The following is a 27,054-nucleotide window of genomic DNA, read 5'->3' as shown; positions in this document are numbered from 1 at the left end:
AGCTTTCTGACTTAAAAATCAGCAAGGTTATGCATTTTGGATCGTGTTAAATTTTAGTTTGTTGAACATGAATTTTCACCAGGTGTTAAATATTTTATTAAAATGCTTGAAAGTCCTGAAATTGGTTCACCAGGTATTATAGACTTCCTGAATTATTGCTGATGTTTTTAAAATGTTGTGTGAATGTCTCACTAATATGAATTTCAGACAGTTTGCTGTTTTTTTTGTGCACATTTTTGAAAAATAAAATGGATACTAAAATGTAATCCGGTAATCATTTGGTAAAAATGTCAGTGTTTGAACTGAGATTTTGTGGCTGGTGGGAAATGTGTGGGATGTTGCAATGAGCTAGTTGGGTTTCTCATATTCCTGTTCTTACACCCATTCGTTACATCTTTGATACTCATTTCATAATCCCTGATGGTGACTTATGACCTTGTTAACAAGATTTCGAGTCAATTCGTACATTCACAATGTCTATACAAGACTACATACAACAGATTCGGTACAATTAGATAAGAATTAAGTAATTTAAGTATTCGTTTTGCTATTTTAAATGTTTGATTTTTTACGCATGGCCTCCTGATAACATTTTTAGTGTTTGCTAGTACAGGTCAGGCATCTAGGGAGCTGTAGTCAGTCAATCAAAGTATGAGTGTTTTTATTAATTTTTAGCTATGTGTTTTAAATTATTAATATTTATTTCTGGCGAATTACATTTTGATGTGGTTTGTTTTTCATATGGGGAAATGGCTATTTAATGTAATTGTTAAATTAGTATGCAAAGTTGTTATATTTTATTTAGCAAAATTAGAATTTAGATACTTAACTTGCTTTATTAAATAAAATAAAAACTTTGTTCCTCTTTTTACAGGTTGGGAGATGTCAGACACTTTTAGGGGGTTTACTGAACGGTGAATTGGACACTGGAAGAAGAGCTGTCATATGGAAAGCCAACATTGCTTTTATACTACTGCACGTTGAGAGTGGTAATTCCTTATTTTTTAATAGTAATGGGTCAAATCCAAATCTCTAATTAAAAAAGTTAATTAAAAATAACCTCAAATACCGTGTTTTATCGCATAATCATTGCACATTTTACACTAAAAGCAAGTATGAAAAGTAGGGGTGCGACGTTTATGCAGAAAAAAGAAATATTTTTAGTTTATTTATAAAAACAAAACCCATTCATGGAATGTACGTTTATTTAAAAATTGGAGTATGTAAAAGCACTCCGCACAATTTAAATTAATAAGTCATGAAACGAAAACCTTACTTCAACATTAAATAAGGGAAAAAAATCTGTGGCCCAAACGCGAGCCCCTTGAATCTGTGACGTGAACTAACACGTAACTATCGTGGTAGTACACACCACGAAAGAGTGCGGTCTATCAAATGTAGTTAACTCTGCACTTGACAGAGAGCGTGCGTTGCATGAATCAGCGAGATCTAGTTATTCGACTATGTGTGCGCGCTCTACACGGGAAGCAACTTAAGACGTAACCAAACATGAATGATGCCAACTAGTACTGGCTACATTTTTATAAGCGGTACACAGGTACACGCAGACGAACAGATAAAGGTTATAACGTATAAAAACATCTTTAAAAGAAAATTTACACATCAGACAACTTCGTATTTCTCTTAATTAAATAAGTAAGTGGTAATGTCCGAATAAATATTAGATTTCTACTTTCAAATACATCGTTTTATACGGAAAAGCTACCTGCACAAAGTGCTCTGAATCTTATACCGGGATGAAAAATCATGCAATGATTACGCAATAGTTTTTTTAATCCAATTTTGACGCCCTAAAATATGGGTGCGACGATTATGCGCGTGCTACGATTATGCGATAAAACTGTATTCTGCCTGATTCAGGAATGTGTAAATCCAGGCTTGAATCCCTTCAAAGAACCTTGGTCATTGTGGCTAAGGTTTTAACTTTCCGTCGATTACATGTGTGTCTGATGGCGACCCTCTGCTGCAGGTATTGGCGTGTCTGAAGTGGCGCGGAACTTCTTGAGCGAGGTTGGATTGAACACTGGGAACTCCCCGCTCATGAAGATGTTTATCGGAGACCTGCTGCCCATTCTCGGCTCCCACTGTGACGCTTCGGGTGGCGTCTCGCATCTCGTCCTCTTTGGTGAGTGCCCCGCTTGCTTCTTACTGATTGCCGTGTTATCTGCCTACATACGGTCTGATTCTGATACTTGGCTGGGTCAAACTTGGACTTAACGCTAGCAGGAAATGTGTTGGGCATTGTCGTGGGCTGTAAATTTTCTTGTGTTTCCCGTGATTCCCCTGCACATGTATCCTGCCATCAGCATCTTGTCACCTTTGTCACTTTGACCTAGGTGTCAGAGAGACATTAAGGTGAATCCATTTCTCCTTCCAGTTAGTTAGGTTGGTGCAGTGATTATGTTGGTGGCTGCCTTTTGGGTTCTTGTAATCTTAAATTTTTGGTTGAGTTCCACCGATTTGAATTTTACGCTCATTTGAACTAGCAAAAAGTAGCTCGTTGCTCTATTTGCAAAATACATAATCAGTAGGCCTATGTGAATGTCAGTTTTTTTTTTTTTTTTTTTTGTTCGAATCGAATACGTATTTGTATTCAAAAAAATTGAATATTCCCACAGGCGTGGTAATCGGTATATTGTTGAATAACAGGCCGCCAATACCTTAAATTTTTAAAATGCCAAAAGGATAACTTAGTTTCCTCTTGAATAATTTTTTTTTTAATACTATCTGTTTTTTTGGTTGGCCAAACATGTTTTTGTGTTCCGTGTAATTTTATGCCCTGTTAATAATTATCAAATGATTAATAGCTGCGTTTCTTGACTGTTTCGCTCCTATTTTCGTACGACTGGAACCCCAGGTTGTATTCCCTGTGTTGTGTTGACGCAGACGGCTGGCTGGTGCCGTACCTGAGCGGGGCTGCTCCCGGCGATGCGCAGCCCCTCCTGGAGGCCGTGCTACGCGCGGTGAAGCGTGGCGGGGAGGCTGGGGCACGGCTCGGGGGGCTGGTGCTGCAGCATGTCAAGCGGCAGTTCGCCGCGCGGGGAGGAGCCCAGCCGGTGGCGGTGCGCCTCGCCGCGGAGCTGACATCGCTCGCGGCCGGCACGCCCGATTCTTATGCCGAGCTGTTCCGCTACTTCGGCTGCTCCCCGGTGGTGGACGCGGGCGCCGGCCTGCGCTACCTCTGCCTGCTGCTGCAGGGTCCCGGCGCAACGGAGACGCTCGCCCGCCACGTGCTGGGACACGCCCTCCTGCTGGTGCAGGCGTGGGTCAGGTGGGTGTCGGCATCTTTCGTTCTCTCACAGGCAGGAGGTATGTCAATGTCGACAAACATATGTGCACTGTATCGAGAAGTTTCTAACCGACGGATGAAACGTAAATTACACGACAGCATCGGCCCGCGCCATTGCGACCTGCCGCCATCACGCCGATCGAAAAGGAAGACCTGTCATTTTTGGTTTCTCACTGCAGGGATGCCGCTCTCGCGGTTTATGGACGCCGTCGCTCGCAGTGTTCCAACATGGCGCCAACTGTAGGAAGTTGGGGGCGCGGGATGATTTGAACCGTGTCTTATCACTTGGCCCGGTGCATGTGCCACAGAGTTAACTCACAACACAGTTCCATATGTACAAGAGTTCGCACTAAGCACCAAACAAGGTAACTTCTTTTGGGTGGCAAGTCTTAAGGGCTCCGCCTACCTGGTCACACAGACGGTGTGCAGAGCTTCAGGAAATACAACGCGATTTCAAAACTACTCGAGATATCCGAGTTGGGTACGTTTACCAAAAGCATTTAAGAGTTCGCTGAGGCCCGAAAAGTACTTTTAATTTTGGATCATGTTTTTAAGCTGTGTTTCTAGAAGAGTTAAAAAGGCTAAAACTCATGTTTTCAGGGTAATTTTTAGGTGTAAAACAACCTGTACAGATTATTAAAAGCACTTGAAGGGACTTGCATTACACCTTTATCTTCATTTATCGGCCATATGATGTTGAGGTCACCACTAAAATTTCACAGTTATCCTGTGACGACAAGAAGACTGCGCGTCAATTCAGAGACTTGCGCTTAGAGGCAACTCCGCGCTAGAGATACCATCGAGCGTCGCACTTGTCGTCCCGCCTCACTAACACACGTGCACCGCTGACGAGGCGGGCTCCTTAAGACTATATTTGTACATCGCCCGGTGCCTTTGACACTGCAATCAGCCAGCCGTGTGACTCCCAGGATGAGGAGTCTCTCATTGCCAAGTGCCAAATGCCTTTTGGAGGATGGACAAGCGGGTAGATTTACATGGCACTCTCTGGTCGCCCTTTTTTTTTTGGAAGGGGGGGGGGATGTTCCTAGAAGGTGGATGAACTGCTTGATTACCAATGGCATATGATGCAAAAGGCAACAGTAAACCACTGCATTAAAGATCTTTCCTGATATCCTCAAGAAAATTGTGTTTTTTGGGTTCTAGTCCAGGTATCCATGATGGCTGCCAACCTTCTAAGAGGAAATGGCAGATGTAGAAGTTGGTGATAGCCAAAGGTTTACAGTTGAAATTAGTGGTGCACCGATATGACTTTACCGATTATAATGAACAAATTTTTTTAAGTTTAATAATGCACACAAAAATTTTTTTCCCCATGTGAATTTAATAACAAGATTAGGTAAAATTGAGAATACAGTTTTAATAACAGTATAAAAATATATAAAATACGCTATTAAGTCATTCCAAAGTGTAAATTAAATTAACTTCTATTTATGTTTGTTATTGTAAACAACTTGAACTACAGTCTAATAATTGTAATTTACAATGGGTAAGTTTTTGTTGCGGAAAACTAGCATTATTATTGACTATCACATAAGGTTGCATCGAGAAATTACCGTTTAACAATGTAAACATGTTGCTTTATTTCGTACACTTGAGTTTATAGAAAAATGTTTCCACAATTCACTTTTTTTTCTCCCTACTCGCCATCTCACTATAATTATATAAAAATGACTCAAAACCAATTCTTGGCTTCTAGCACATGTGATTTTATTTATGTTGATTGAATATATAAAATTATAAATACTTTTTCACTTTTCACGTCACATACAAATAACACAACAACGGATAATGTTACCAAAGACACCCATAACGAGTTTGTTAAACCCAGTGATAAACTCTAGATGGTATCGGGACCACGATTTTGAACCGCTACTACGACTCGAAAAGATTGATTGTCATAGAGTCCACTGCAACTGCTTGTGGTATTTTGATTGCGTGCCATCTATTTTACGTCTCTGGATATAGGTAATGTACAAGGCCACTAAACAAAAGACAGAACAAAAGACGAAACGTAAATAAACGTGTAGGAAAAATGTATTTGTTATTTTTCGAGGCAATGAGATTTATTAAACTTAACGAAATATCTGTAATCATGATATGACGGAGTTGATGGATTTTGTAATGTATACAAATATTACTGTATTTCGTCCTAAAATGTGTAACAAAATATTACACCGCAAAAACCTACTTAATTACGCCGGGACGTAGATAATTGGCAAAGTAATCGTTAAGATAGTCGCCGATTACGATTAATCGGAAAGTAACCATAATCGCCGATTACGATTCATCGGTAGAGACATGCAAAAGGTGTGTTTATTTTGTGATGAAAAGTGGTGTTATTTTCCCTTAAAATCGGTGTTATTTTTACCTAAAAGTGGGGTTATTATTTTTTTTATTTTTACAATTTCAAGTGTAAGAAATATGAAGAGAACATTGTAATATAATTGCACCATCAATTGAAACATTATAAATTAAAATTACACAAATATAGGTTAAAAAGACACAAGTTTAAGAATTCAGATTCTAAATTAAGTCAACCCAATAATTTCAGAACCAAATTACTTTGACACAACATTTAACTTTCAAATGAAAAAATAGCTATTGTAGCTCAATTTTCTTGTTTCAAATTAGTTCTCTTGTCAGTGAGAACATTATTGTATTGTAAAAAGAAGCGTTCCGAATCAACGTTTGCACACAACATCCACACTGCTTCCAGGCACTTGTCAGAAAATTCAGGTTGTGAAAGTTTTAAAACTTGAAGTGCCTTCACTACATCCACACTGATTTCCTTCATTTGTTTCTCAACTATCTGTTTTAACTCTCCAAAACCGGTGATCAGCTCCTGGCGGTCCATTTCTTTCAGAGTAGAAACTTTACACAACTTAGCAAGCAAAATAGGGCTCATGTCCGTAATCAAAATATTTTTTGGATTAAAGACAGTCAGTGTTTCAAAGTCAAGTCTGCTTGGATCTGTAGCCATCAAGCTGGTAAGCTTCACCAGAGATTTTGTAGACACTTGCACTACACTTATTTTCACAGCAGCTGCTTTCGTGGTGTTCATGTGGTCCAAAACTTGTTTTGTTTCGTCAAAAAAATGCACTCCTTCATGTTTCCAAAGTTGCGCTGCACCTTGGTAAGCTCACTATGCAAAATATGAGCGTTTGGCTAGCTCCAGTCTTCTAGCCTCGTTATTAATGTATTTTCGGATTAAAAAAAAAATTTTTAACACATATCGCTCAACTACGTATTTACCCTCGCATATAATCCACTATCACGAAATTCTCGCTCACGAAGTTTGGTGATTGCTTGAGGTTTCGGCATATTTTACACTTTCAAACCTATGCTGAGAAATATGAAGATGTTTTCTATCACAAACTACAGTTTTTATAAAATAGTTGCACTGTATACAACATTTTTAAACAAAAATTATCATTCTTAAACATAAAACGTAATTGTTAAGTTTGTTTACTGTAAGAGAACAAAATTAAAACAGTTTGCACAATCCATAGTACATGCAAGATGAACAGTTGTGCATAATTTATAATTTGCTTCGCGACACAAGCGCTGTAACGCACAAAATATCCAACAAAATGGCCGTACATTACTTTTTGACTCTGTAAACGTGCCTTCGAGACATGAGCGTTTAGTGCACGAGTGCAGTTCGCCAAGAACGCGTCGTATCAAATAAATAATGAAACGTAAACATTGGCAAATGTAGTCTTTACGTTGATGGTGTTATCAGTGGTGACAACGGCTATTTATTTACTTTTTTTAAGTTACCAAATGGCGGGAAAGGGTGGTTATTCGTGGTAAACAAACGATTTCGCAAAAAAAAATCGCGGTATCAGAAATTATGTAAAAGTGAGGTTATTCGTGTTAAACTTACGAATTTCGCGTAAAAATTCGTTTTATCGTAAATGCGAAATTTGCATGTCCCTATTTATCGGTATCCGCATCGGTGCACCACTAGTTGAAATCATCTGTGTTTGCTAGAAAACTTAAAATGGTTTAGAAAAGCTGAAGAATTGGGAAATTGTGTAGCAGGAATAAGCAACATTTTCATGGAAAGTTCATGCATACGTGACTGGTCGGTAAATATTAAACAGAAACAAGATTTGATGGTTTTAATTTTAGTCCAATTTCTTTTTTTAAAAAGGATTTTCAGTGTTGTTTTTATTTTTATCAAAGCTCTTTTGTAAAATTTACCCCACCAATGTAGGGGTAAAATTTATATGCTGCATTTCTGCGGTAAAATAGTTTTTATTAAATATGTTTAAAACAATTTCATTCAGAACAATTAAAACTTAATTAACAAAAATGTGTGGTTTAAAATTTATTCATTGAGAGTTACACATTAAAACAGATTAAATAAATTTATTCTAGCCCATGCATTTTGGTTCAATTTTTGTCAGTAAATAATGACATTCCTTGAATTTAAAAGAATAAAAGATTTTTTTATTATAAAAATGAAGTTTTGGTTAAATGCTTAAATAATTTGGTTCTATTTTGGGTATTAACTTGCATTTCAGTGTTACGTTTTGTTCTGACATGCTTTTCAATTTTTTTTTTAAATTTTTTTTTTCTGTTTTTTTTCCTTGTCCCTAAAAAAATAAGGTTTGTCGTAGATTGGTAGTGGTATTGCAAAATAAACTTTTTGAAAGGTTTTGTTGCTTTTGTTTTATTAGATTTTTTATTATTATTATTAGTTTAATTGTGCTGTTCATTCTAAATAACATACATATTTTTTTTTATAATATAAATAGTAGAGGTGCTAAAAAAAATTTAGGGTGGATACTGTACTTTTCTTACAGCAGTGTTTTAATTTTATTTCATGTTGTTTGTGTTGTGTGTTGAAATCTTGTGGTCGCTCAGGTTCCAGCTGGTGTGTCCGTGCCTGGAGGAGGTGGCCCCGCTGACGAGAGTCGTGGCCAGCCTGCCGGAGGTCGCGGGGCTCTGCTCCGCGGCTGGTGGCGCGCGCTTGGAGATGGCAGACGACGCGTTCCTGGCGTTTGTCGAGGCGCTGGGCCGGGCGTACGCCGACGCCCCCTCCGACGAGCAGGCACGGGCCGCCCTGCGGCGGCGGTGCGCCTCGTACCTGGGCCAGGTGGCTCAGTACGCGGATCCGGTGCTGCGGGAGCCCCCGTCCTACCATGCCGTGCTGCGCGTGTACGCCTGCGCGCTCCAAGTGGTCCGCCACTGCAAGTCGCTCCTCTACCAGAAGGTTCGCACTGTCCCTCGTGTGTTCGTTCATTTTATTTTAGACTTTAAGTGGTGCCTTAGGAATGTCACTTAAAATGTTATTGTTGTAAATGAAATATATGTTGTTTTATTAGGTATACATAGAGACACCTGTATTTCGCGAATACATTTTGTGTCAAGGTATTTCACAAAATACTGTAACTTTTCTCCTGTGGTTATTGGCTGAGGTGGGTGAGAGGTGTCGTCCCGCTCTCGGCAGGGCCAATTGAGAAGTGGTCACCTTACTGCTGCACCCTCACAATTTGCCATGACTCTTAGGAAAAGCTACAGTGTTTTGTGAAATACCTTGACACGAAATGAAATCGCGAAATACAGGTGTCCCTAGGTATACATTAATGATTGATCCCGAATTTTTGGTGTATCCCAATTGCTCGTGGGCCAATATCTTAAATATAAAAAAAAAAATTTTCAAGGAAATCTTCCCCACTTTTTTTTTTTTTTACCTAAGGGAATACACATTCAAGTAATGAAAATCTTATGATTTAAAAACACTGGCGTTCACAATCGTAAAAATAAAAAAAAACACTATCCTGCATTTTAAAAATACAACAATTAATTTAAGTTAATTCACTACTTGTATGAAACGTTAGCTTATCGATTCACATCTGTATTTGAAAGTATAGACTATTGGAAAAATTAAACTTAAAGTAAAATATTTTTTTTGTTTTGTATGGTATAGTTTAACTGGGGGGGAGGTGGGGTATTTGTTTTGGATTGTCGACTGTACGTTAAGTTATGATCAACATGTCAGCACTATATGTAGTTTAAAAAATGTATACATCAATATAATTGTAAATGCATTTCTTATATCGCTAAACTAGGTACCTGGGAATTGTAAATAACTTAAAATGAGTGAATATATTGATTTAAAAGTGTAAACATACATTAATATCTGTCATTACTATTTCAGAATAACAACACGATTTTCCTCTTGTAAAGTTTCAGAGCTTTTTTTTTTTTTTTTTTTTTGAATTTGTAACTGGTCCATTTTGAGTTGGGACCGGTGGTGTGTCGGCAGAACAGTCCGAGCAACGTCCTGCCCTCGCTGGTGGCGCACCTGTTCCTGCCGCAGCAGCAGCCCGAGGGGCGTGACCTCCCGGCTCACCGCCTGGCGGCTATCGGGCGCCACCTGGCGCCGCTCCTGCGCGAGCTCCTGCCCCTGGCGCGCGGCTCGGACTCCGTCTCGCGCCTCGTGCGGCAGCTGGTGGCGCGGTACCTGCCCGCGTTCGGCGGGCCGCTCGCCCCCGCCGGCCACCCCCTGCTGGAGCTGTTCTCCGTGGAGGGGGGCGGTCCGGGCGATGAAGGGGGCGGCCTGTTGCTGCGCGCCGTCTCCGACGAGATGCTCCGCGGCCGCGGGGCCACGCTCCACAAGGACGCCGACACCGTACGTGTCCCTTGGCAAATGTTTTAGTGTTGACTTGCACCCTCTCGCCGGACTCTGAGATATAAAATCTTCGGGGTGATAACTATGAAATTGGCTTGCCCAAGGGACCTCACTGGCAATTTGATTCTTCTCGTGAGAGCCAGGTATCCTGTAGAGAAGGTCGAGCTGGTCTTGCGGCAGGATTCACATCCGGCTGGTATGCAGGTGAATAGCTAGTGGGGTGAGGGATGGGGCTAGACTATTCATTGAAAATGACGGTATCTTTACAAGAAAACTTTAATTGACCTGAATGTCCAAACAGTTCAATTGGTCGCCTGCGTTGGCTTTCACAACATACACTGTATTATACAAAGTACACCCTATCGTCATGGAAGGGTGGGAAGGGGGACAAATTCCCTAGGCCGAGATAGGTCCTCGGATGGCCTGGCTCGCGAAGGAGGGGTGCGAGCTGCAGAAAACAGATAGCCAGTTGTTCTGCTGCTCCCCCTATGATCGTCCTATGGTCAGTGGGCGTATTCCAGCCTCACTGGCCGTCGGGCCGATCAACTGACTTCAGGTGGATGACCTCGCCTTTATATAGGGAGAAATGCGCGGGAACGAAGAAAAGGAAGGGAGGGGCGAACTAACTCCTCTTTGGAAGGGATGAGATGCGCGCGCATGAATCTCACTGAAATTTCCCTGCCCTGGTGGTGGAAGTATATACTAGATATTAATAATTAAAAAGAAATATAAACGTGGCATAAATAATTATATGTACATACATATATATTCAATCCTATGTATTAAAAAGTATTTAAACTTGTTCTCACAACTTAATTTATACTCTTATAAAATATAAATATAGTTGGTAGATCGCCGGTCACAAGATGGCGTCCCAATGTACATTTTCAGCTGTGTTGAAAGTAGGGATGGTCGGGTACCCGAAATTTCGGGCAGTGTTTTGGGTATCAAGTATACCCGAAATTCCGGGCGGGTATTTCAGTGCCCGAAAATATCGGGCACCTTGGAAAACGGCAATACCGCACGGCGCAAGTAAACAAAGCTTCTTTTTTTTGGAACACGCGGAGCTGCAGGAACATGCCACGCCGCCGCCGTCCCGGCACCAGCCGGTGAAGTGAGTGTGCGTGAGAGATAAGATAAAGAAGGTGCCCGGTCAGCAAGTGTGTTTCTGGGAGGGGGAGACAGATATAAGAGAGCGAGCCCTGCAGCAAGCGGAAGTGGTCAAGGTCAACATTTACCGTTACTCTCGCTGGCTGACTAACGATGCAGCTGGTCGCCCGCCTCTCTCTCTCTCTCTCTCTCTCACACACACACGCGCACGCACGGCGGATGCTCACTGCTCAATAGTCACAAAGTAGTGTTCAAGGCCGGTGGAGCTGCTTGCTGTGCGCGAGAAGGATTATAAGCTGACTTTAATTACACACATTGTAGTTGCGTGGCATTTGCAGAAAATGGTTGTGATTTGTTTCTATTTAATTCATGTCATTATTTTACCAAAATGGATACCAGTGGAAGTGTAGGTCAATCAGCAGTGACAATAAACCTTCAAGCAGCTACCCAAACACAATTTAGTTAATAAGCACTTTATTTCCAAGATTAATATGCACTCTTATTTTTTAGTTTAATGTTTAACTTTCATATCAATGCGGTATAGTAAATAAATAAAAACAGTTCAGGTTTGTCAATGCAAACTTAAGTACGACTATTTTATGTCCAAAATTTATTTCATTAACTGATTTTGATGCCCGACCGAGATTGCCCGAGCCCGAAAATTTTGGACAATTATCCGCCCGAGCACGCCCGAAGTCAAATTTCTCTGCCCGACCATGCCTAGTTGAAAGAAAAATATCCATTTGTGTACATTACTCGTCCATATTTACTATTATATCCCGAAATAAGTAAATATGTGTGGTTATAGCGACGTGAAAAATAAAGAGCGAAGATGGTTGCTTTAAAGAATTATTCTATTGTTCGTCACTTTGTTTATAACCTACGATGTTGCACAGATTCCACACCGCTTATTACGTGAGTAGGCCTATTGCCGAAATACCTTTTTCCCTGAATTGCTTCTGAGCTTATTAAAACTCGTTTTGGGTTCAATTATAACGTAAAGTAATGTGATATTTAATATAGAGAGGGTGGGCAAGCGTCAATTTATTCTTTATAGTGGTAACATGCTTGTACGTATTTATTACTTGAGACAAGGTTTTATGGTGAATTGTTATAAAACCTGAAACTTCACGGAAATTTACATCAATTTGCACCAAAATGAAAGAGTTCAAATTAATTTATCACAAACACACAAACACACCCCCTGCCCCGACTTTTTGTGCCTTTATTATTATTATTATTATACAGTAGAATCCCGCCTATGCGACCTTCCTCTGATGCGTCCATTCCGTTTATACGGCCGTTTTTTGAGAAACCGTGAAAAATTTGAGCAGAGAAAGTCGAAAATTTCAGTAAAATCGTCTGAAAAACAAGTCTGTTACACTTTGTTGGGCGCTATGTGTTTATCTTGGCGAGCGCTGTACTGCAATCAGGCAGGCATACAAAAGATGTCTAAAAATAGATACCACCCCTCTAGACTGTCCACGCTAGCCAGTACAGGCGCGCATCACCTGATAGCATCTACGCGCGCGTCTATTGCCGTCCCGGTCCCGTGCCTTTGTCTTGCGACTGGTTAGTGTGATGTGATCTTGCCAGCTATCACTGGCCACACAAAGCTGTGTTCACTGTGTTGACGTTGCCAGGTGTTTGTTTCTCGGCTATTTTTCTATAACATCCCAGACTTCGCACATACGCAGCTAAACAAAAAAAAAATGTGTGGAATTATGCTATACACCTCGGACTCGCATACCCCGAACAATCACGCTAAGTGAACTCGCGTCACGCGAGTTCGGCTATGTTAGCCAGTTGGTGGTTATTTTCGTTCAAAACGTGGTGAAGGAACTTGTGTGGATCAGGTAGAAAACATTCGGCAATAAACGAAAGATATAAGAACAATGCTATCCTGAAATGCTGTGACATGTTTTTGGAGTAGATAATCACAGCGACAGACCGACAGGATGCGCTCCCGACCTTGCCGTCAGCAATGTTTATTTTGACAGCTCAAGCAATTATCTTTTCCACTGCCCTTCACAGCGTAAAAAAAGGGGGAAAAAAACACGGAATGCAGATGGAAAAGTAACTATGCAGTGAAATAAATATATTTACGGCACTGCTAAATTTTTCTATTCAATAAAATTTGAGGTATTAGTGATTTTTCAGCAGAAACTGCTGTGTGACTAATAAACAAATTGTATCATAATAACTTATAAAGTATTTATTAACGGCGAAGGACAGTCGTATAAGCCCATAAAAATATTTATTTTACCGAGAATGGACTATACAACCTGTTTTTTGTCATACGCGGTGTGGGAGGGGAGGAGGATGCTGGCCGGACGAGTTTCTTACGCTCTCGCAGAAGCGACCACAGCGGCTTTTCGTGCCGGCGGGTTAAGATAACATGACAGCTGAGACAGCTTTTCGTGAGGGCGGGTTAAGATAACATGACAGCTGAGACAGCTTTTCGTGCGATAGTGGACGCGCCGAGCTCGGCTAGACACTGCCCGAGCGGCATTCACACGTCTCCGACGATGCGGTGACAACCCGAATTCTCTATTGCGACCATTCCGTTTATAAGTCCGTTTTTCCGGGAACCGTGAGGGGTCGCATCAGCGGGATTCTACTGTATTTAAATTTGGTGTTTAAACTTTCCACATTTTCAGCGGTTCTTGAGAATGTAATTGTAAAATTGCTGTCTTCGTTAAATCCTGGTTCATAAAATCGGGGGTGAAGTGTATGTCCAGATTCTTACGTGTACTCACAATTCACAATTGATTGCTGTTTAGTTTTTCCCCTGAGTAATTTTTTGTCTTGGTCATTCATGTATTTTATTATTGTCCCTGGAGACTGCTAAATTCGGGTTCAAAGGGTATATTCAAGGTACTCTTTGGGATTTGAATTCGTGATTTAGATTTGAAACAATGGTGATATGAACCACTAACTAACTTTAGTAATATTTTTATTATTTTACTATCTGTGTTTACAAAATTCTTAAATACCTGTTTTGAACTCTTTTGCTGTCCAAAAAAATGTTTACCAAACTATGATGCAAAAGTAAATGTAATGTAAGTAAATTGTTTTGTAATAATATCATGCAACAGTACGGTTATTGATTGCTTAAATTGTAGGAAATACTTTGGTTGTTATTTTTTATTGGTTTCTGCAGAGGAAAAATGGTTGGGATAAGGTTGTGTGTGTGAAAACAGGGGAACTGCGGATGGAGAGCGTCCGAGTGCCTGGAAAAGGCGTCTCGGCAAAGCGGTTTGTGCCTCCGTGGTTGGGTTACGGGTGCTCGTGTGCTGGCAGTAAGTACCCGTAGACAACCACGTCAGTCACAACTTGCACTATCGGCATCGACATCACTGCACCAGCGAGCTAACCGTTGTAGGGTTATTACTAACCGGAGGCCTTCAGGAGTTGCTGGCCAGTTGTTGGTAGGACTGGTAATTATATTTATTACCAGGGAGTTGAGTAATGGCATGTAAGTACAGTAATAATCCGGATAAGAAAATCTCACTTGAGCAAAATACGTGCATGATTAAAATTAGTTTAGCATTGACCTGTTCTTATTATTTTTGGTCTTCTTGAGTGTGTGTGTTAATTAAGATGTTTCTCACAATATCAGTTGGTATTGATGTAGTACACAGTCGAATCTCATTTCTATGTACTAAAACGATCCTCCTTAGTACTTTTCAGTTCTGCAGTTTTTCAGAAAATTAACCAGAACCAAGAACGGTACATATAATCTTCGGTAAAAGTATTTTAAAATGTAGGGGAACAAATTTCGCGAGACCCATGGTTACATCTTCCCTTTAAGCCCCTCGACAGATGTGAAAAAAAAGTTCATAAATTTTGGGAAATATCCAGGAAGGGTTAACAGTGTGCAGTCTCCCTACCCTTTCTTTCATTTCCTTCAACCCCCGTGTGCTAGCCCGCTGAGATGGAATGATACTGAGCCTGACTTTTTTATGTCCCTCTTTTGACTAGGCAGCAGGGATGAAAGTTTTAACTTAAAAATACCTATAAAAAACAAAATACATATCTTGAAAATGCTGCACAGCATAAGTTCCGTCAAGCTCCAAGGTTGGCTAACCTGCTGTTGCTTAACTTTAACCTGAAGCTATTTTTAATTTGTAAATAATTAATTTACGGTGGGGATGAATTAAAAACTGTTTTACTGGCATTCTACTGTAGATTACTTAAATTTTCAATCAGGTTTTCAAAGAATTAAATTAAAATTCAAGTTTTCTACCTTTCTTGAGGGCATAAGAATACATCAGTTTTGTATTTAAACCATATGCCAGTTACATGATCTTCCATTGTGTTAAGTTATATTTATTTTCCACTTACCCTCTAGTAGTTTTAAGATTAATTTGGACATTGTATTTAATTTGTGATTTCAAACACTAGTCTTAAGCAGGTTTTAGCATTTGCTGTGCTCAGTTTGATAGATTATTGTAATCATATTTTCAGTGGTAAATATAGTTGTTTGAGAGCATTGAAAGCGTGGATAGTCTACGGGTGCTTGTGAATCTTGTAATCAGTACCCGTAGGCCTTTCTGCTTCCAAAGTCACTCGTGATTGCTACAAAATTGAGAATTTTTTTATCTTCCCCTTGTTTCCACTGGCTTGAATAATGAATGATTGATGTTTAACCAATTTGCCTAACAGTTGTTTTAGAGTAACTATACAGCTAAGCCATATGGCCTATTGAATAGTTATTGTGTTAGTATCTGCAAGTACCGTATTGGTCCGAAAATAGGCCGACCCCTTCTACAGCACACTCAAAATCAGGGAAAAATAAATTATAACTAACTAAAATGAATATCAGCAGCATATTACCACAGTAACACTTCAACTAAGTTAGTATTTATTAAACTGACATAATGTGTTATTCTTACTTACCAAAATATTTGAGAATTCATATTTCCGTTTATCTTCACATTGTTTTGTAGTGGTGTCAACATTTAATACAGCAATGGCTACATTTTATAAATTCATAGAAATTGTGACGTAAAAACCCAAAATGGTTACATGTAAAACGTGTATAAATCAACCGTAAAACAGCCAATATTGCAAATAGGTTTTTATTGTTCTTGTTACTGTTGGTATGTACGATGTACCCGGTATTTGTTTATTCGTGCCGCAACCACAAGTTGCCAACACTGGTGCCATTTAACTATTTTGATTTTCCTGTGGTAGAAGAGTAAATAAAGCATATTACGGTAAATAACCTTACGGCAAAAATGCCTCTTTTAACTAATCGTTTACTGTAAATACCACATTTTACAAGCAAATAAAATTACTGCAGCCTGTTAAATATGTACAGTTAAAAAATAACCAGACTGAGCTTTTAAAAGCTATGTGCTACAAGTGACCACATCTGTGTACTTAACTTAAAATATGATACTACGTTATTGGGGTTAAGTGTGTTTACTAAATTTCTAAGTTGGAAAAATTACTAATTCCACGTAAGTGCAGCGTAATTTTAGGTCAATGAATTGCATGTCTGATAACATTTTTTATGCCATAAGTGATTCTCCTTGAAATGTATGTGTTTAATTATACTATTTTGGCTAGTGCCCCGTCATAGGCTCGACTCTAGATTTCAAGGTTGACAAAACTGGCAAAAAAAAGTTCGGCCCATCTTCGGACCAATACGGTATTCCCAATTTTCTGTAATTCAGATGTGGTTGTTTCCAACTGATACTTGGTAAACCAATATCTGAGAAGAAAAAGTACAATACAGTCAAACCCCATTAATACGAATCCGCTTAGTACGAAATTCCCGTTTATGCAAAGTACTTTCACAGTCCCAGAAAATAAAGTATGCTTTCCTATGCTATTCAGTACTTTTAATACGAAATACGGTTAATATGAATCACGAAGTTGTTTTGATCCCTCAAGTAGCTGTTAACTTCAGTGTTTACAAATTGTTATGCACATAGTGAAGCCAGCTTATACAACCAACAGTGTATATAATTTTCTTTATGGTTGTAAATATATGCGCCATATGGCCTATTGAATAGTGATCGTGTTAGTATGTATCTGCAAGTGTTCCCGATTTTCTGTAATCCAGATGTAGTAGTTTCCGACTGATACTTGTTAAACCAATATCTGAGAAGAAAAAGTGCAATACAGTGAAATTCCTTTACAACGTACTTCAGAATAACTTATCTTTCAGTTCAACGTATGATTTTAAATTCCCGCTCAAAACACCAATGTAAACAATGTAAAAATATTTCACTTTAACATTAAAAACGTATCCTACCTTTCAATACAACGACCATTCTTTTCCAGTTATCAGGGAAGTTTTTACATAATTTATTGTTTTTTGCGCAGGAGTTCTTTAATATAAATGTACATTATGATTAATTTTTATCGCTTTCAAGAATCGTTAACAACTATAAAACGTAAAATTGTAACATTTGATCCCCTACTACTTTATTTTTAAAAAAATTCAAAAAAAAATACTACGTTTTAAAGGTAAATGGGTATATAGACTTTCAGAATAAAGTTCTTTCATTACCAAGTGTAAATGTTGGGGGCTTTGTTGATGTACTTTATTACGAGGTTCTACTGTGCGCGGTTGTCGTCACTCGTCCCGTGCGGTGTGCCCCCCTCCCCCAGGCGCTGGCCTACGTCCTGCGGCTGACGGAGCGGCACGGCGGGGACGCGACTGTGCTGCAGCTGGTCGCGGAGACGTGCCTGCGCCGGGTGCTGGAGACGGCCATGTTCTCGTCGGAGGCGTGCCGGCACCAGGGCCGGGCGGCCTGCGCCGCGGCGTCCGCCTTCCTCGCCAGCCCTGCCCTGGACGCCAGCGAGCCCCTCAGGTACCCCTCCCGCGTGCGCGCACGTCTTGAATACCCCTTGTGATGTTCCAGGGCAATGTCGGAGGAAATGTAGGAAATTCAAAAAGGTATGGGTTATAACTAGAGACCCGGAAAAATTCGCGGGTACATTACATTTCGTGTCATGCTAAAATTTCGAATAATTATACCTCGGTGCTGCTTCTGTCATTGGTTCACTGTTAATCTGGAGGACAATTAGAGACCCTCACTCATAGACGTGTCGAATCACAGGCCACCCAGTCGAGACGACTCACGAGTCAGCAGCCAATGAACAGTTGGCATTTGCCCGAGTGTGTAGAAGATATTGGAGTCCATCCTGGAGGTCATTGAACCCGCAAATTTTTCCGGGTGTCTATAACTAATCTCAGAAGTCATATTACCATTCCCTAATATATTTTGTGTTGTTGGTATGTTTTTATGCAAATAAAGTTATTAAATATTTTAAATTGGGTAACTTAATGAAATGATTTTTTAAAGTGTTGATTGGTTTAACAACGGGGGGGGGTTGCATTTGTAGGTTTTTTCCCCTTCACACATATATATATATAATTTTATATATACGGTCGCTTACTGGTTGCTTGCAGTAGAAATATGAAGCCACTTTAAAGGAATCTTAAGCCAAAGTTAGGAAAACTAAGATGATCCTTTTTTTTGTTTTTTTCATACTTATCCATCAAATACCTTTTTCTGCTTGTTTAGTTATGGAATCATTTTCTTAGGAGGATGTTACTGCATGTACTATGTTGCCAAAAACAAATTGAAATTTCAAAGAGTACATTTTCAATAGTTCATACATTGAACACACTTTTCATTAAAAATTGTTTTGTAAATGAGTCCCATTTTTTGAAATTATTATTTTATTAGTAACGAGTAATGAACGATAATAAAAAAAACAACTATTTCATTAAAACTGTCAGATTGAATGTCAAGTTATTCAACTTTCAATTCACAATTTTTGAATGCTCGCAGATCTTTTATTTGCAACCAGAAAAATTGTTTGGCATTGTTCCAGGGAGAGTTGCTGTGGTGTGTTGCTGAAGCTGTGTGAGGACCACCTGGCGTTCAGCATGGTGCCCCTGTTCAAGCTGCTGAGCCTCGTGACGACCTTCCGGCCGCGCCTCGTGGAGCGGGCGCTGCCCCGGCTGTGGGCCGAGGTGCGGCGCGTCGAGTCCCGGCGAGGCGTGGCCCGGGACCCCGCGCTCAGGTCCGGCCGCCGACCGCCCCCTTCCCGGTCGCGTCGCGCGCTCGGAATCCCGGTGTTAAATGTTGATAAACATATCGATGGCTTAGAATGAAAACCTTGTATCTCATAAAATGCAAATTTTACAGCAGAGACAAAAAAACTCTCTACAATGTGGAGTGCTACTTAGTAGCGGAACAAAGGGGCTCAAGCCCCCTCCGAAAGCATCTGGGTCCACTATTGTTTTAGTGTTTGCCTTGATAAAAACTTAGTCTCAGCTGGATCAAGCCTCTCCCAAACCAAAATCCTGGATTCGCCACTGGTGCTACTGATATACGTGGTTTCTTTTTATCCCGGTAGAAAACAGTAGGATGCACATTTTATTTCTTTCAGCCCGACATTCTGTGAGATACGAAGTTTTTTTCTAGCCAAAAACGTAAACGTATTTTCGTCCAAAAATTGAGATACGAGGTTTTCATTCTAAGCCATCGATATGTGGACTGTATCGAAAAGTTTCTAACCGACGACGCAGCATAAATTGCACGATAGCATCGGCCTGCACCATTGCTTCCTACCGCCATCATGCCGATCAAAACAGATTTTTTTTTTTTTTTTTTTTTTTTTCCACTGCAGGGATGCCACCAGCTGTAAAAAGCTTGGGCGCGGGATATTTAAACTGTGTCTATCACTTGGCCCCGGTACAAGTGCCACAAAGTAAACTCACAACACAGTTCTATATACAGCAAAACCCCTTATTTGCACTTTTCATGGGGACAAAGTAAAAAAGTGTAAAAAGCGGGAAAGTGTAAATAAAGGGAAAAGTATAAAAAGGAGTACAGTTTACCTTATTTAGAATTTTTTTCCTTTTGTTTAATAGCACATACTACAATGCAGGTACAAACACACTAACAACAAATTTTACTTTAGTATTTAATCAATTATTAATTTACCACATTTGACAAAAATAAAAAAAGAATGAAAGCCAAAATGTTTTTCTGATTACTTCCTAAAAAATAAATTTGAAATTTTCTTCTGCTTGCTTTTTAGGCTGTTCAAGGAGATTATTTGCCTCTCCAAATTATAAATACAGTTGCAACCGGCAGGGTTTATAACAAATACGGGCTACATACACATTGCTCACAGTAAAAAAAATTTTAAGAAAAGGCCGCAAATTGATGAATATTTACCGTCAATAGCGCGCCAAACGCGGAGAAAGGTCATTGTACTCGGTCAGCTGCTGTAACGACGCGGCGGCGCATGCGCACTCTATGCTCCGCCCAGACTCATGACGCCATCAGCCGCCAACCAATAGATGCGAGCTTAGCGGAAAAAAATATAAGCTCCACCTCCCGTGTACCAATTTTATCCAGTTCTAATACCAGTTTATTGGTATACGCACCAGTTTTCTCGCTGCCGTGACATGTTCAAGTTTACGTTTATCATGATGTCTTGATACCAATAATTAATTATTTACGATCCCCAGAAATGATTGGTTAGTTTAAAAAATATGGCGTCAACTGTACAATACTTCCCAAATTATAAAAGACGTATAAAACAGTTACCAAGACACCGCTCATTTTATCTTGTGAAGTTTATGTCTCGTACCAGTATTTCGGCTAAGTTGTGACATAAATACAGTATCAGAACTTACAAGCAGCCATGTTTGTACATTCATGAGTTTACGTTTTTCCCTCGTGCATTTTAGATTGTCTCCTGCTATAATTACTCGTACTTTTACACGCCTAGGCTTAAATTATTACATGTTTAGAAATAAAAGCAACTTTTCATGTTATAAAATATGTATATTTTGCTATTTAAAATGTTCATTGCCTACTAGCTCCACGGTATTTTCTGGTTGTTTATGGTTGTTACGTGACGTAAATAGCGGGATTGATTCGATTTTTGAGACGTAATTCGCGGGAAAGTATTGTATTGGACTATATGGGAACCAAACGGGACCTGAAGAATATAGTGCAAATAACGGGAAAACGTAAATAACGGTAACGTAAATAAGGGGTTTCGCTGTACAAGAGTTCACACTAAGTACCAAACATCCGGTGATAGTGTTTGAGGTGAAAATTTCATTAATATCGAGTTCCATAAATCTATTTTTTTTTTTGGAAGCCTAAACAGAACAATAACTTTATTAATGACTTTATAATCCTGTTTATTTTTAAGTGACATGTGATATAAAAATCGTTTAGAAAATAGAGAGATAAAACTTAATCAGTTATGGTAACAGTGCAGGTGAGGTTATCTTTATTTTTTTTATCAGAAAATTGTAAATTACACAGGCAAATTTGAAATTTTGGTTACGGAAATTCGGGTATATTTTATTATAGATTTGTGTAGACACCCTGCTTAAAGGACAAATGAAGTGATTATCCACATAGAGACAAAAGTTATGATTTTTATTTAAATTAAAAGCTGTCTAGTGAAGTGAAAAATAGGGCAAGTAAACCATTGAAGTCCCTGTTTACCCTTGTTAAAATTATTTGTTTTCACTCCAGTATTTTTTTATATTATTCCTTTTAGGTTGGGACTGTTAATATATTTTCTGGGTAATTTGACTGCTTATTAGAATTCAACATTTCACATTTGCCACTCCACTTTGGTACAAGCCACAAGTGTGGGATGCTGATGACTCGCGGACCTGTTGCGACGTTCAGTTGAGCTGCTCATTTACTGCGGTGTTGACGCAGTAAAAGATTGCCCAGGGTATCCACATGCTGGAGTCAGGGAACTTATAGGTAATTTGTTAGGGAAGGTCACAGAAATTATATTTTAAGATTTGGGCAACCTGTGAAAGTGTGGTTAAGAGGTTGTGCACCGTACTTCTAAAGATCCACACACAGTAAACAAACAAAAAAATTGTACTAACTAGAGGAATTTTGTACGTATAAATAAACATTCAAAATTATAAGAAAGTAACAGTCTTCATCTGATGAAATGAATAACTCCATCCCTTAATTACACGTGATTTAATAAAAATATTTCTCACCTTTTAAAGCTGAATTTTGGTGCCACTTGATATAGTTTTGCATACTTGAGTTAAACTAGAGGAACAGTTATTCTTTGAATCTGATTTCGAAAAACTCACTCCATCACTTCCTCATACCCAATTCTATAGTGATTTTGCTGCTACTTCTTGAAGTTTTGCTAATTTTATGTTCAAAATTAAAGTAAAATTAATGTCTGCATCTTGCTTAGAAAAAAGAAATCCGCTTTCCTGAGGTGAGGTGAGATTTTTCTCCGCTTGAAGTCCGGGCAACTTATACATGTAATTTAACTTATCCATTGTGCTGTAAAATATTTTTCTATTACATTAGTTATGTAAGCAAATTTTTATCATTTTTGAAGCAAATAATTTCAAGTTAGTTAAGTGTATTACATCAAAAAGAAGTATAACATCTAATTCATGGACATAAGTACAAGCACCTTCTATATTTGTAGTACAAAATATATTTCATTAATTATAACTGACTAAACAATATATTTTTCTGCCACAAATCAAAATAAGTGCATGTTTGAGATAAAGCATAATTCTTGTTACATTTTTTTTATTCCACTGCTCTATTATATAGTATTTATGTTTTGTATGAAAATTAACTGTATTTGGAGTTGGAAAAAGTATGTTCTGTTTAAAAGAAACTCCTACTCATCTATTACTATACATCTCTATACAACCATTAACTATTTTCATGATACAGAATCATAAGTTAATTTTTTAAATTTTTTTTTTCAGAGCTGCAATGTCAAAAATTGAAGATGCAGTTAACCTGAAGATTGGTCAACAAGCTTTATTGTAAAAACCTTTGTTAATGTAGTTGTGTCTATGGAAAATTGACCCTGTACTAAACTTCACAATAAATATTTTTTATACTTTTACGTTACTGCTTCTTTGTCCAGTCAGTTTGTTTACATTGTGTAGGTGTTTATTTTGTAGTCTGGAGTGGTATCTTTTAGCTGACCTATTTTTAGGTATGTTAAGGGTAAAATTTTACTATGAAATGAAATGTGCATGCTTCACAATGGAAAATTAGCAGGTTCACAGTTCAATACACATGTGTGTTCCTGCTGTAGCCACGAGTCAAGATTGTGGACCAACACGTGGCAACATGCACCGTATATATTCACTTTTTTATGAACATCAAGGGAGACACGAAGCTTATTGGTGTTTCAAATAAATTTTTATGATAGTAAATCTATCCTGGAATACACTTAGTAATTTTTTATCATCATAAGAAATAATTGCATTGAGTATATAAAATTGAGTTGGAAGAAACATACCTTCAAAGATATTTTGTGTGTGTTCGTTGGTTCTCCTTAAAATTATGTACGTGTAGCTTGCTTTTACATATTATTCAAAGCATAAGTACGCACACTCTTTTATTTATTTTTGTTTGTGTATTTGTAGGCAGCTGTGTGATTTAGACATTTCCCAGCAGCTATTGTGTCAGTTACTCAGTGTTCATGTATCAGTTTCAGGAGTGTTAATGTCAATAGTTAAGTTTTTTTTTTATTTAGAGTTAAGATTTTTTATTTTTTGAAAAATCTTACCCCACTCCCAACCCTTTTCCTCAAAAAATTCTTGTATGCACCACTGTCCTACCACTAACATTATCTTAACCTGGAACTTACAAGCAGTGGTTTGGGATTAGTAGTGGTGCACTTTATAATTTGTATCACTTTAAAATTGAACTGTTATATTAATAAATATTACATTAAAGTACACTCCACTGAAAATTTAGACCTTGCGATGATGAGCATATTCTAATTGCTGATGAAAATGGTTTTTACCATTATTACAACTTTTCGAGTTGGATCGATGAGATAGAAGAAACCCCTTTTAACCTCTCCTGATAACAATTCGGTATTTTTAGATTAAATTCTTATGTGCGCTATTTAGGAACTACTGGGATTTTCTGGCATTTTCCCTACTTGCATGAAATCAACTTCACATGACTTGCAGATCCTTATTGCTTAATGGTACCCACACACAGGTGCAGTGCATTGAAGCAGTAGTGATTCTGATGAAGCAACGTGAGAAGCGTAACAAGGTGATGCTTTAATGTGAAACATGGCAGCTTCTACAGAGCACATGTTCATAATGGAAGGCAGAATGCGCTGTCAACTGTGCAAGCAGCGTTCCTATCGCTGGAGCAAATACTACTGTTCTGGTGTGCACATTCATGTACTGTTTACAGGTTGTTTCACCGTACACTACTCCAACTGCTACGATGTACTTTGCCGGTGAGTGTAGGGACTTGCTAATTTGTACTTTCCACTCAACTGTGCTCTTTCTCGATAAGTTGCTTGAGCCCTTTATAGATACGTACTATGCTATTCTGCTGAAAGGAGGCACTTGGTTGCTTGCATTGGTTTCTTGTAATATTCATTTTGTGACAACCTTTTTAGTTAAGAGTTGATTGTAAACTGCCTGTTGAAAAATGAACATAAACAATTAAATATATAGGAAATATTTATTAAAATTCAATTTCCTTACAAATGCTTCTGCCTTCCTTGTTTCACGTCTAGTAACCGATAATTTACTGCAACTTTTGATTGCAACTTGCTTCTAGCTCCACTAATGCTGGCACATGATGAAATTGTTTTGTCATCAGGAGATAGTTAATTACTTTTTTCCCCCCCCATTTCTGCCTACTTTTTTAGTTGTAATGTTTCATGACCCCACATGCATAAACCTATACATAGTTAAGCTCATCACTGACTTTATATTCGCATAACGCTGTGAGATAGCACCTGCCAGCAGAATGCCAGAGTGCGAGGGAAAGTCTGCCACCAGGAGGATGCCGGCACTCTGCAGGTAGCTGCACTTACTGTTATACACGCAGCAACACTGTCATAATTTTTATACGTATCTTTTAAGAAATGCATTTGAATTTATCACTTGAAGTTGGTGAAAGAAGTTATAGAAGAGCTTTTATTTTTATTTAATTTGTGAGAGTTCAGTCATTCTTGCTTTTCTAATTTGAAAAATTCACTTCAATTAAGAAAATATACTCATCTCTGAAAACCAATTTTGACATTAAGGTATATCAAATTAGAATTTACAATTCATCTATTTTCTCAAGAGGTCCTGCAATTAGAACAAATTTTTCTTGATAACAAATTGTGTTTTCACTTAAATTCCCAACTGATTGAAATGCTATAATGGGACCACCCGAAATCCCGATACGAGTGGTCCGTTTAAAATTTACCATCTTGGATTAATCGTCTAGGTCCTAAGACCGCCATCTTTATGCTGAATAACGGTAAAGTATTTTATTAAATAATAAAAAATTAAGTAAACGATTAGCAGTAAAACGTATGTTATTTTATATTAAAGGCATAAATAGGAAATAATAATATCTTGGGCAAACAAAGCAATAATGCAAACTATGTTTGTAAAATTAAATTTTCTTAAATGAAACAAACTAAATAATATATGAATAGTTTTAAAGTACAATATATAATATGTATTACGCCATCTAGAATTTGTTTTTGTATACGTTAAATTTTTCTCAATAGATAGCGCTAGTAGACCTGCATTTTGAAACGTTCGAGTTGGTTAAAAACTATACGTCGCCATTTTGTGCCTATCAAAATTTATTGTACTAGTTTAATTTAATTTATATATTTATTATTCATTCCGCAAAACATCCATAATAAATTTAAAAGCTATACAATGAAGTCATATTGTGTGGTTTAAAGTAAAAGGCTGCAATGTGTAACCGACAAGAAAAAACAATGATTATTTCAAGATTTTTGTTTCAGTTGACTAACTGATAAAGTAACTGATTATTTAAGCAAGGTTATTGATGTTTATAACCACATCATTAATTAATACTTCCAAAAGCTAGTTTTTTTTTTAAATATAAGATAGCGAGTTATGATTTCAAAAAAAATCCTGCACGACACTTACACGACCAGCCTGTCATAACTTAACCCACGGGGCAGCCCAGACGACGACCACATTTTTTTTTTTTACTACGAACAAACCTTAAATTTTGGCCCAAAGCTATCCCTCAGCATATGTATGTTACTTTCTTTGGTGAACTCCTACAAATATATAACCAGGGCCGCAACTAAGGGGGGGCAAGCGGGGCATACGCCCCGGGCGCTAAGCTGTGGGGGCGCCGAAATCGCTTGCATTGTAATTCCTACTACAACTGGTAACTGGTAAAAAGTTTTTTAACTTGCATGCCAGGAATGTCTAATCTGATTTACAATATAACGTCTCTACATATTTAATGAACAAGTCTAGTGATTATACGGACTACTTTATGGACATACTGGGTCCATGCATGGAAGTTACTGTCAGGGCCCCTACATGGCTGGTGCTACCGTTGCTATGGCAATGGAGCCCATGGGTCTAGGGGGCCTGCGAAGGAAAGAAAGAAAAAAACTTAAAACAAAAAAGTAGACAATTTTAAATGAATCATAGAAAACAATTAAACAGCAAGGCCTAAATTTAGTTACCGATGAAATATTACACCAGAGTAATATTATTCGGAATATGCTGTGCGTACAGAATGTGTCTGAATCTACAACTGTAACAAAACCACCACCAATTGACGTGACACCATGTTGACAGTGTAGAACACTTACACTCATTTGTTTGCCATTATTCAAAATAAATTTACGTTGACAATCGAAACACTGACTTAAAACTAGTTTTAATGTGTTCTAAAAATAATTATGAAATTTTTTTAAAAAAATATAACTAAAACAATGTACATAAAGGAATTTTTTTTTTAAATCTCTGTTAGAAACAACGGGGCCCACAGTATGATGTGGGGGGCCTGGTTACAGTAGCACAGAAACTGTTACATGTAGGTATGGAAAATGCTTAAATAGCACCATTTTTCCGTGGGAGGGCCCCCGGACCCCCCGCTTTATTGGTGTGGTATGTGCAAAAAAAGGGGGGGGGGGGGCCGCA

General features: G+C 38.4%; 1 protein-coding gene across 3 annotated transcripts in view; it reads left to right on the top strand.

Moving 5' to 3' along the window:
- Window positions 1–23,000, top strand: part of LOC134540472 (protein MMS22-like) — a 48,292-nt gene extending 25,292 nt beyond the window's left edge. The window contains exons 11-19 of one of the 3 annotated variants that reach the window (XM_063383244.1): window positions 875–989; window positions 1,991–2,146; window positions 2,908–3,292; window positions 8,204–8,552; window positions 9,609–9,974; window positions 17,712–17,914; window positions 18,945–19,136; window positions 21,694–21,862; window positions 22,858–23,000. In XM_063383244.1, the coding sequence (XP_063239314.1) occupies window positions 875–989; window positions 1,991–2,146; window positions 2,908–3,292; window positions 8,204–8,552; window positions 9,609–9,974; window positions 17,712–17,914; window positions 18,945–19,136; window positions 21,694–21,817 (1,890 nt within the window). In that variant the 3' untranslated portion in view covers window positions 21,818–21,862; window positions 22,858–23,000. The remainder of the gene's footprint in view (window positions 1–874; window positions 990–1,990; window positions 2,147–2,907; window positions 3,293–8,203; window positions 8,553–9,608; window positions 9,975–17,711; window positions 17,915–18,944; window positions 19,137–21,693; window positions 21,863–22,857) is intronic. The other 2 variants (XM_063383246.1, XM_063383245.1) reach the window with 2 other exon arrangements.
- Window positions 23,001–27,054: the final 4,054 nt, after the last annotated feature.

Source organism: Bacillus rossius, chromosome 16 (genome assembly GCF_032445375.1).
Source record: "Bacillus rossius redtenbacheri isolate Brsri chromosome 16, Brsri_v3, whole genome shotgun sequence".
NCBI lineage: Eukaryota > Metazoa > Arthropoda > Insecta > Phasmatodea > Bacillidae > Bacillus > Bacillus rossius.
Note: the sequence above shows the minus strand (reverse complement) of the source record. Positions and strands in the feature narration are given on the sequence as shown.